Here is a 12,222-nt window from a genome sequence, read left to right on the forward strand (position 1 = left end):
TGGTGGTCTTTGACTTTGACTTCACTTGAATTAAAACTTATTCTTAATCATATTCTTCACAGCAGTCAACACTCACATTTTCTAAGTCCAGGTTTCATTGTGTTCTCTCCACCATGTTCCACACTGTAGCGGTAAGCAGAAGAACAGACAGTCATTGAGGGATACACCTGAACTCACACACACACACACACACACACACACACACACACACACACACACACACACACACACACACACACACACACACACACACACACAAACACACACACACACACACACACACACACACACACACACACACACACACACACACACACACACACACATACACACACACACACACACACACACACACACACACACAGTCTTTATATAACTTAGTCCAAGTGGTGGTCAGAATGTTTGTCTTAACTAGCCTGATAACTCCAACATGTCTGATATGAACATTGACATAAACCCTCTACATACTTGAGTTTCTCCAGTCTGCAGTGTGGATCCTCCAGTCCAGCAGAGAGCAGTCTGAGTCCTGAGTCTCCTGGGTGATTGTAGCTCAGGTCCAGCTCTCTCAGGTGTGAGGGGTTTGACTTCAGAGCTGAGACCAGAGAAGCACAGCCTTCCTCTGTGACTAGACAGCCTGACAGCCTGCAAAGAGTCAAATCATATTAAAACCTCAATGCTATTCATTGGTGGTGAAAATAGTGGCAGTATATTTTTTCAACATATTCAGATATATCAGTGTCCTGAAACCTGCCATATCTATTCATAAATGAATGTATCATTATTAGAAATGTCAAATTATCATAATATTGCTTGTAGATAGAAAGATGTATATTACAAATATTTGAGTAGACTAACCAGAGCAGTTTAAAAAGCAGTATCAGTCAAAAGACAGACAGTGAGGTATCATATTTAGATTGTATTGAGTATACAGTCCACACCATATCTAGTTTGACAGTGAAGCTAACATTTTAAATGTGTCTCTATACTCCAGCATTTTGGATTTGAGATCAAATGTTTCATATTAGGTGACAGTATATAATGTCACCTTTTATTTGAGGATATTTTCATACATGTCTGTTTCACCATTTAGAAAAATAAAAGCACTTTATGTATCTAGTCCCCCTATTTGAAGAAGTCATAAGTATTCTGACCAATTCACTTATAGTGTATTAAAGTAGTCAAAAGTTGAGTATTTGGTCCCAAACTCGTTGGTTGCATTTGCAGTTTTTTTTTTTTTTTGAGGGGGTTATGTTTTGTCCGATAGTAACTGAATGGTGGATGATGACTGGAGTAATTTTCTGTCTAAGTGAGTAGATAACATGTTTCTAAACACTACTAAAGTAATCCTGTTGATGCCATGATTAAGAAAAATCATGAATGAATCATGAATAATAATGAATGAGAAAGTTACAGAGGCTACAACAAAACATGCTAACCTCTCACCATTACCAATAACAGAGGGGGTATGATCCTTGTTCCTCTGTAACTTTCTCATTCATCATCATTCACGATTCATTCATGATTATTCATAATCATAGTAGCATCCACATGAATGTAGAAGTGTTCAGAAACATCTTATATTCTTACTGACAATACAAGTGAAGTGACTCCAAAATGACAGGACATTATTCACCATTCAGTTTCTATTAGGAAAAACATAATCTAAAACACAACCAAGACAAACTGCAAATGTATTCAACAAGTTTGTAGAATCACAAGCTTGATGTAATCACTGCAGGCAGAGTATATTGGACCAAACACTAAACTTTGGACTAAATTAATTTGTCCAAATAATTACGACTTCTTCAAATGGGAGAACTAGACATATAAAGTGCTTTCTATCTAAACGGTAAAACAGATATGTATGAAAATATCCTCAAATAAAAGGTGGCATTCTGTAATGTCCCCTAATATGAAACTTTCTATCTCAAATCCAAAATGCTGGAGCATAGCACCAAATTTAAAACTGTAAGCTTCACTGTCCAAACACATATGGTGTGGACTATGTGTGCCTGGTAAACACATGTGGATCTGGTGATCAGTTATCACTTGTTGACCAACTACAGGAATACTGACCTCAGAGTCTCCAGTTTACAGTGGGGATTCCCCAGTCCAGCAGAGAGCAGCTTCACTCCTGAATCCTTCAGGTCATTGTTACTCAGATCCAGCTCTCTCAGGTGTGAGGGGTTTGACTTCAGAGCTGAGACCAGAGAAGCACAGCCTTCCTCTGTGACTAGACAGCCTGACAGCCTGCAAAGAGTCAAATCATATTAAAACCACACTGCTATTGTTTGGTGGTGAAAATACTGGCAGTATATTTTTTCAAAATGTTCAGATACACCAGTGTCCTGAAACCTGCCATATCTATTCCTATATTAAGTATCATTATTAGGAATGACAAATTATCAAAGTATTGCTTGTAGATGTATAGTACAAATATTTGAGTAGACTGACCAGAGCAGTTTAAAAAGCAGTATCAGTCAAAAGACAGACAGTGAGGTATCAGATTTAGATTGTATTGAGTATACAGTCCACACTATATCTATTTTGACAAAGATAACATTTTAAATGTGGCTCTATACTCCAGCATTTTGGATTTGAGTCAAATGTTTCATATGAGGTGACAGTATATAATGTCACCTTTAATTTGAGGATATTTTAATACATATCTGTTTCACCGTTTAGAAATGAAAGTACTTTATGTATCTAGTCCCCCACTTTTGAAGAAGTCATAAGTATTTTGATAAATTCACTCATAGTGTTTTAAAGTAGTCAAAAGTTTAGTATTTGGTCCGATATTCCTTGAACACAATGACTACATCAAGCTTGTGACCCAAACTCGTTGGTTGCATTTGCAGTTTGTTTTGGTTGTGTTTTGGGTTATGTTTTGCCCAATAGTAACTGAATGGTGGATTATGACTGGAGTAATTTTCTGTCTAAGTGAGTAGATAACATGTTTCTATACACTACTAAAATAATCCTGATGATGACATGATTAATAAAAATCATGAATGAATCATGAAAAATAATGAGTGAGAAAGTTACAGAGGCTACAACAAAACATGCTAACCTCTCACCATAACCAATAACAGAGGGGGTATGATCCTTGTTCCTCTGTAACTTTCTCATTCATCATCATTCACGATTCATTCATGATTATTCATAGTCATGGTAGCATCCACATGAATGTAGAAGTGTTGAGAAACATCTTCTATTCTTACTGACAATACAAGTGAAGTGACTCCAAAATGACAGGACATTATTCACCATTCAGTTTCTATTAGGAAAAATATAATCTATAACACAACCAAGACAAACTGCAAATGTATTCAACAAGTTTGTAGAATCACAAGCTTGATGTAATCACTGCAGGCAAAGAATATTGGACCAAACACTAAACTTTTGACTAAATTTATTTGTCTAAATAATTATGACTTTTTCAAATGGGAGAACTACATAATAAAGTACTTTCATTTCTAAACGGTAAAATATACAGTATATGTATGAAAATCTTTAAATAAAAGGTGACATTCTGTACTGTTGCATAATATGAAACATTTTATCTAAAAACCAAATTTAAAACTGTAAGCTTCACTGTCCAAACACATATGGTGTGGACTATGTGTGCCTGGTAAACACATGTGGATATGTTGAACAGTTATCACTTGTTGACCAACTACAGGAATACTGACCTCAGAGTCTCCAGTTTACAGTGGGGATTCCCCAGGACAGCAGAGAGCAGCTTCACTCCTGAATCCTTCAGGTCATTGTTACTCAGATCCAGCTCTCTCAGGTGTGAGGGGTTTGACTTCAGAGCTGAGACCAGAGAAGCACAGCCTTCCTCTGTGACTAGACAGCCTGACGGCCTGCAAAGAGTGAAATCATATTAAAACCACACTGCTATTGTTTGGTGGTGAAAATACTGGCAGTATATTTTTTCAAAATGTTCAGATACACCAGTGTCCTGAAACCTGCCATATCTATTCCTATATTAAGTAACATTATTAGGAATGACAAATTATCAAAGTATTGCTTGTAGATGTATAGTACAAATATTTGAGTAGACTGACCAGAGCAGTTTAAAAAGCAGTATCAGTCAAAAGACAGACAGTGAGGTATCAGATTTAGATTGTATTGAGTATACAGTCCACACTATATCTATTTTGACAAAGATAACATTTTAAATGTGGCTCTATACTCCAGCATTTTGGATTTGAGATCAAATGTTTCATATGAGGTGACAGTATATAATGTCACCTTTAATTTGAGGATATTTTAATACATATCTGTTTCACCGTTTAGAAATGAAAGCACTTTATGTATCTAGTCCCCCACTTTTGAAGAAGTCATAAGTATTTTGATAAATTCACTCATAGTGTTTTAAAGTAGTCAAAAGTTTAGTATTTGGTCCGATATTCCTTGAACACAATGACTACATCAAGCTTGTGACCCAAACTCGTTGGTTGCATTTGCAGTTTGTTTTGGTTGTGTTTTGGGTTATGTTTTGCCCGATAGTAACTGAATGGTGGATTATGACTGGAGTAATTTTCTGTCTAAGTGAGTAGATAACATGTTTCTATACACTACTAAAATAATCCTGATGATGACATGATTTTATAAAAATCATGAATGAATCATGAAAAATAATGAGTGAGAAAGTTACAGAGGCTACAACAAAACATGCTAACCTCTCACCATAACCAATAACAGAGGGGGTATGATCCTTGTTCCTCTGTAACTTTCTCATTCATCATCATTCACGATTCATTCATGATTATTCATAGTCATGGTAGCATCCACATGAATGTAGAAGTGTTGAGAAACATCTTCTATTCTTACTGACAATACAAGTGAAGTGACTCCAAAATGACAGGACATTATTCACCATTCAGTTTCTATTAGGAAAAATATAATCTATAACACAACCAAGACAAACTGCAAATGTATTCAACAAGTTTGTAGAATCACAAGCTTGATGTAATCACTGCAGGCAAAGAATATTGGACCAAACACTAAACTTTTGACTAAATTTATTTGTCTAAATAATTATGACTTTTTCAAATGGGAGAACTACATAATAAAGTACTTTCATTTCTAAACGGTAAAATATACAGTATATGTATGAAAATCTTTAAATAAAAGGTGACATTCTGTACTGTTGCATAATATGAAACATTTTATCTAAAAACCAAATTTAAAACTGTAAGCTTCACTGTCCAAACACATATGGTGTGGACAATGTGTGCCTGGTAAACACATGTGGATATGTTGAGCAGTTATCACTTGTTGACCAACTACAGGAATACTGACCTCAGAGTCTCCAGTTTACAGTGGGGATTCCCCAGTCCAGCAGAGAGCAGCTTCACTCCTGAATCCTTCAGGTCATTGTTACTCAGATCCAGCTCTCTCAGGTGTGAGGGGTTTGACTTCAGAGCTGAGACCAGAGAAGCACAACCTTCCTCTGTGACTAGACAGCCTGACAGCCTGCAAAGAGTCAAATCATATTAAAACCACACTGCTATTCTTTGGTGGTGAAAATAGTGGCAGTATATTTTTTCTACATATTCAGATATATCAGTGTTCTGAAACCTGCCATATCTATTCATAAATGAATATATCATTATTAGAAATTATCATAATATTGCTTGTAGAGAGAAAAATGTATAGTATGAATATTTGAGTAGACTGACCAGAGCAGTTTAAAAAGCAGTATCAGTCAAAAGACAGACAGTGAGGTATCAGATTTAGATTGTATTGAGTAGACAGTCCACACCATATCTAGTTTGACAGTGAAGCTAACATTATAAATGTTGCTCTATACTCCAGCATTTTGGATTTGAGATCAAATGTTTCATATTAGGTGACAGTATATAATGTCACCTTTTATTTGAGGATATTTTCATACATATCTGTTTCACCGTTTAGAGAAATAAAAGCACTTTATGTATCTAGTCCCCCTATTTGAAGAAGTCATAAGTATTCTGACCAATTATCTTATAGTGTATTAAAGTAGTCAAAAGATTAGTATTTGGTCCCAAACTCGTTGGTTGCATTTGCAGTTTGTTTTGGTTGTGTTTTGGGTTATGTTTTGTCCAATAGTAACTGAATGGTGGATGATGACTGGAGTAATTTTCTGTCTAAGTGAGTAGATAACATGTTTCTAAACACTACTAAATTAATCCTAATGATGCCATTTTTAAGAAAAAAAAATGAATGAATCATGAATAATAGTGAGTGAGAGAGTTACAGAGGCTACAACAAAACATACTAACCTCTCACCATTAACCTCAAATAAAAGGTGACATTCTGTACTGTCGCCTAATATGAAACATTATATCTCAAATCCAAAATGATGGAGCATAGAACCAAATGTAAAACTTTAAGCTTCACTGTCCAAACACATATGGTGTGGACTATGTGTGCCTGGTAAACACATGTGGATCTGGTGAACAGTTATCACTTGTTGACAAACTACAGGAATACTGACCTCAGAGTCTCCAGTTTACAGTGGGGATTCCCCAGTCCAGCATAGAGCAGCTTCACTCCTGAATCCTTCAGGTCATTGTTACTCAGATCCAGCTCTCTCAGGTGTGAGGGGTTTGACTTCAGAGCTGAGACCAGAGAAGCACAGCCTTCCTCTGTGACTAGACAGCCTGACAGCCTGCAAAGAGTAAAATCATATAAAAACCACACTGGTATTCTTTGGTGGTGAAAATATATTTTAAAAACATTTTCAGATACATCAGAGTCCTGAAACCTGCCATATCTATTAATATATGTATATATACACTATCTATATATGTTATATTTGAGATTCTTCAAATAGCCACCCTTTGCCTTGATGACAGCTTTGCACACTCTTGGCATTCTCTCAACCAGCTTCATGAGGTAGTCACCTGGAATGCATTTCAATTAACTGGTGTGCCTTCTTAAAAGTTAATTTGTGGAATCTCTTTCCTTCTCAATGTGGTTGAACCAATCAGTTGTGCTGTGACAAGGTAGGGGGGTATACAGAAGATAGCCCTATTTGGTAAAAGACCAAGTCCATATTATGGCAAGAACAGCTCAAATAAGCAAAGAGAAACAGCAGTCCATCATTACTTTAAGACATGAAGGTCAGTCAATACGGACATTTTAAGAACAAGTGCAGTCACAAAAACCATCAAGCGCTATGATGAAACTGGCTCTCAGTAGGACCACCACAGGAATGGAAGACCCAAAGTTACCAGCCTCAGAAATTGCAGCCCAAATAAATGCTTCACAGAGTTCAAGTCACAGACACATTTTAACATCAGCTGTTCAGAGGAGACTGTGTGAATCAGGCCTTCATGGTCGAATTGCTGCAAAGAAATCACTACTAAAGGACACCAATAAGAAGAAGAGACCTGCTTGAGCCAAGAAACACGAGCAATCAACAATACACCGGTGAACATTTGTTCTTTGGTCTAGAGTCCAAATTTGAGATTGTTGGTTCCAACCGCTGTGTCTTTTTGAGAAGCGGTGTGGGTGAACGGATGATCTCCGCATGTGTAGTTCCCACCGTAAAGCATGGAGGAGGAGGTGTTATGGTGTGGGGGTGCTTTGCTGGTGACACTGTCTGTGATTTATTTAGAATTTAACCACACTTAACCAGCATGGCTACCACAGCATTCAGCAGCGATACGCCATCCCATCTGGTTTGGGCATCGTGGAACTATCATTGGTTTTTCAACAGGACAATGACCCAACACACCTCCAGGAAGGAGAGTGATTGAGTGCTGCATCAGATGACCTGGCCTCCACAATCCCCCGACCTCAACCCAATTGATAGGGTTTGAGATGAGTCGGATGGCAGAGTGAAGGAAAAGCAGCCAACAAGTGCTCAGCATATGTGGGAACTCCTTCAAGACTGTTGTAAAAGCATTCCAGGTGAAGCTGGTTGAGAGAATGCCAAGAGTGTGCAAAGCTGTCATCAAGGCAAAGGGTGGCTATTTGAAGATTTTCAAATATAAAATATATTTGTTATTTCATAGTTTTGATGTCTTCACTATTATTCTACAATGTAGAAAATTGTAAAAATAAAGACAAACCCTTGAATGAGTAGGTGTGTCCAAACTTTTGACTGGTACTGTATATACATGAATTAACCTATCATTATTAACAGTAGATAACATGTTTCTAAACACTACTAAATTAATCCTTGTGTGTGTGTGTGTGTGTCCAGTGTGTGTGTCCAGTGTGTGTGTGTGTGGGAGTGTGTGTGTGTGTGTGTCCTGGGTGTGTGTGTGTGTCCAGTGTGTGTGTGTATAGTATGTGTGTCCTGTGTGTATCCAGTGTGTGTCCAGTGTGTGTGTGTTCATTGAGTGATACAGGAATTTGTTAGTCAGATCCAGCTCTCTCAGGTGTGAGGGGTTTGACTTCAGAGCTGAGACCAGAGAAGCACAGCCTTCCTCTGTGACTCCACAGCCTGACAGCCTGCAAAGAGATCATCATGATTTCACAAACACACTGTTAATTTAACACCAGTAGTGTAGAAGGACAATGGCAGATGCATTTGGTTTATTCTCTCAAACAACGTATAGATTCATCTTCTGTCGCCTAAAATTGTATGGTCATATTGTTATACTAATGTGAACATCAATGCAGTGATTCAATATGTTTTTCAATATAATATTATATACATACTATAATATATATTTTTCTCTAAAATGATGATTAATACTTAAATATACTTGTATTTACTCACAGAGCAGCTCTGGAGGCAATGACCACTGGCAGCAGCCTCAGAAGACCTTCCTCTGATCTGGAGTATTTATTCAGGTCAAACACATCCAGCTCCTTTTCTGAAGTCAGCAACACAAAGACCAGAGCTGACCAATGACCAGGTGACAGTTTGGCTTCTGAGAGACTTCCTGATCTCAGGTAGCTTTGGATTTCTTCCACTAGAGAATGGTCATTCAGTTCATTCAGACAGTGGAACAGATTGATGCACCTCTCTTGAGAGGGATTCTCCCTGATCTTCTCCTTGATGTACTTGACTGTTTCTTCATGGCTCTGTGAGCTGCTTCTTGTCTTTGTCAGTAGACCTCGTAAGTGCTTCTGATTGGACTCCAGTGAGAGGCCCAGAAGGAAGCGGAGGAACAGGTCCAGGTTTCCCGTCTCACTTTGTAAGGCTTTATCCACAGCACTCTTGTAGAAAGTAACTTCAGGCTTGTCTCTGAACAGTGCAAAAAAGTTCCTTGTTGTTTGAGGTTTGGCCATTAGATTGTCATTGTTGTTGATGAATGAGAGGAACACATATACAGCAGCCAGAAACTCCTGAATGCTCAGATGCACGAAGCAGTACACCTTGTCCTGGTACAGCCCACATTCCTCTTTAAAGAGCTGTGTGCACAATCCTGAGTACACAGAGGCTTCATTGACATCAATGCAGCCTCTTTCAGGTCTTCTTCATAGAAAATCAGATTGCCATTCACAAGCTGTTGAAAAGCCAGTTTTCCCAGTGACAGAATGCTGTCTTTATTCCAGTGTGGACCTGTCTCTTCTTTCCCAAGATACTTTTCATTCTTCTGTTTGGTATGAAACTCCAAAAGGTGTGAGTACATCTCAGTCAGAGTCTTGGGCATCTCTTCTCTCTTATGTTTCAGCATGTGTTCTAGGACTGTGGCAGAAATCCAACAGAAGACTGGAATGTGGCACATGATGTGGAGGCTCCTTGATGTCTTTATGTGTGAGATGATTCTGCTGGCCAGGTCCTCATCACTGAATCTCTTCCTGAAGTACTCCTCCTTCTGTGGGTCATTGAACCCTCGTACCTCTGTCACCTGGTCAACACACACTGAAGGGATCTGATTGGCTGCTGCAGGTCGGGTAGTTATCCAGAGGAGAGCAGAGGGAAGCAGTTTTCCCTTGATGATATTTGTCAGCAGAACATCCACTGAGGTTGACTCTGTGACGTCACAACAGATCTTGTTCTTCTGGAAGTCTAGGGGCAGTCGGCACTCATCCAGACCATCAAAGATGAACAGAACTTTGTACTTGTCGTAGTTGGAGATTCTTGATTCTTTGGTTTCCTTTGAGAAGTGATTGAGAAGTTCAATGAAAGTGTGTTTTTCCATTTTCATCAAATTCAGCTCCCGAAAAGGGAATGAAAATACAAATTGGACATCCTGATTTGCTTTTCCTTCAGCCCAGTCCAGAATGAACTTCTGCACAGAGACTGTTTTTCCAATGCCAGCGACTCCCTTTGTCAGCACAGTTCTGATAAGTTTGTCTTGTCCAGTTAAGGGTTTGAAGATGTCGTTACATTTGATTGCAGTCTCTGGTCTTGCTTGTTTCCTGGTTGTTGTCTCAATCTGTCTCATCTCATGTTCATTATTGACCTCTCCTGTTCCACCCTCTGTGATGTAGAGCTCTGTGTAGATCTTATTGAGAAGTGTTGGGTTTCCTTGTTTAGCGATCCCCTCAAATACACATTTAAACTCCTTCTTTAGATTAGATTTGAGTTCACGTTGGCAAATCACAGCAAGCTCATCTGAATGAAGAAATAACACAGAGGATATTAATATTACATCTGTTTTAATGCCTACAGTATTGTAGGACTGTTGTAAAATTTTAAATAAAAGTATTATATTGTTTATTATACTTATTATTAATAGAAGTATTATTAATGTTGTCTCTCTCTCTAATCTGTCTCTCCTCTTCTCTGTCTAAATTAATCACCACAACACATCCCTGCTGCTACTTGATGAGGTCACTAGGTGTTGTGTTAAGGCTGCTACAATATCACTGAGTTGCACAGCTACTTTAGCTGTACTTTAGCTACAGCTTTTAAATGTTTGTTATAAAACTGTAAAAAATGTAAAAAAAATGTTTAAAAAAAGACTAAAAAAAAACAGCATTCAACATGAGGCAGACAGCTCTTACTTTTCTCCAGTGTGTCAGCTAGCTCCTTCTGGTTCATTTTCTTCAGGACGTGCAGTGTGATCTTCAGAGCCCCCTCTCTGGCACTGCTCTCCTGCTTCTCATCTTCAGTATCCACCACTTCCTTATCCTGCTTCTGACTCTCAAAGCCTTCTGGGAGTTCTGGACTAAGAATCCTCTTGAACATCTTCAGCTCGTTCTTCACAAATGTCATAATATTCTCTTCAAGCAACTGAAATAAATCAAGTAAATCAGTTAAGCAAGAGACTAAATGCTTTCTCATTAACACATGAATGAATGATTGACAGATCAACTTTACTTGAGGTAAACAAAAAACAAATTTACATAACAAGACCACATACACTGAATATGGAGGCCAGGTCTTTTTGATGACTCTGGGAAGACTGACCACTGGGAATATTTGACTCTGATCTCTCCTGTTGGTTTCTGTGGACAAAACATGACATTACATTTCCACATCCAGGGAGTGCACACACACACACACACACACACACACACACACACACACACACACACACACACACACACACACACACACACTCACACACTCACACACTCACACACACACACACTCACACACACAGGGAGGGAATGTTGTGTTTGTTTAATATTGTTTCAGGACTATGAAAATGGAAAAAAGGATTAGCCTATGGATTATGAAAACAACAAAAATAAATGGGAAAATGGGAGAGGAGAAATGACTAGAGACAGTGTTGTTTAACTCACTGACCATGACCCATGAGTTCTTCTTACCTTTGTTCACTAGAAAAGTCTCCCTCTCTAAAGTTTAGAGGTTCAGCAATAGACCAGTCACTCTTCATGGACACACAGCTGGGTACAGGGGAGGCTGGTCTCTCCTGCTTGATTGGACTTCAACACAACAGAGACAAACATTACATCTCTCATCTACTCTGAGCTCAGATGGAGAAACAAGAGTTTCATTCCAAAACGCTATATATCCATTTTCAGACATGTTCATAAATTAGCTTTTATTGTTTCAAGAAATTATGAAAGAGATTGGTGTGTTTTTTCACCATCTAATCATGGTATGGGATTGTTCAATGACAGACATGTATTTGTTTAAAATCTATCACTTGATGGTTTCATTTCAGAGAGACAAATAATCATGTTTTTTTGCAAAATGCTATACATCTGCCTCACTCTCAGAGAAATAAGTAGTACTGCTAGGTTTTACACAGTAATAATATATATATATATCTGCCTCACTCTCAGAGAAATAAGTAGAACTGCTAGGTTTTACACAGTAATAATATATCTGTCTCACTCTCAGAGAAATAA

At 38.1% G+C, this 12,222-nt stretch overlaps 1 protein-coding gene and 1 pseudogene across 2 annotated transcripts in view; both read right to left on the reverse strand.

Annotated features, from left to right (window-relative positions):
* The window catches only part of LOC311142063 (stonustoxin subunit beta-like), a 1,687-nt gene extending 1,049 nt beyond the window's left edge, over positions 1 to 638 (reverse strand). The window contains exons 1-2 of the mRNA XM_084177621.1: positions 469 to 638; positions 77 to 123 (exon numbers count right to left, since the gene is read on the reverse strand). Of these exons, the coding sequence (XP_084033747.1) occupies positions 77 to 98 (22 nt within the window). The 5' untranslated portion in view covers positions 99 to 123; positions 469 to 638. The remainder of the gene's footprint in view (positions 1 to 76; positions 124 to 468) is intronic.
* A 6,298-nt stretch (positions 639 to 6,936) lies between these two features.
* Positions 6,937 to 10,568, reverse strand: LOC311140767 (NLR family CARD domain-containing protein 3-like; annotated as a pseudogene). The gene is made up of 3 exons: positions 8,726 to 10,568; positions 8,350 to 8,454; positions 6,937 to 6,988 (listed from the first exon to the last, which is right to left on the reverse strand). The product of its transcript is annotated as an NLR family CARD domain-containing protein 3-like (transcript).
* Between the last annotated feature and the right edge of the window lie 1,654 nt (positions 10,569 to 12,222).

The sequence above is a fragment of the Coregonus lavaretus genome (assembly GCF_964263955.1).
Source record: "Coregonus lavaretus genome assembly, chromosome: 2".
Classification (NCBI taxonomy): Eukaryota; Metazoa; Chordata; class Actinopteri; order Salmoniformes; family Salmonidae; genus Coregonus; species Coregonus lavaretus.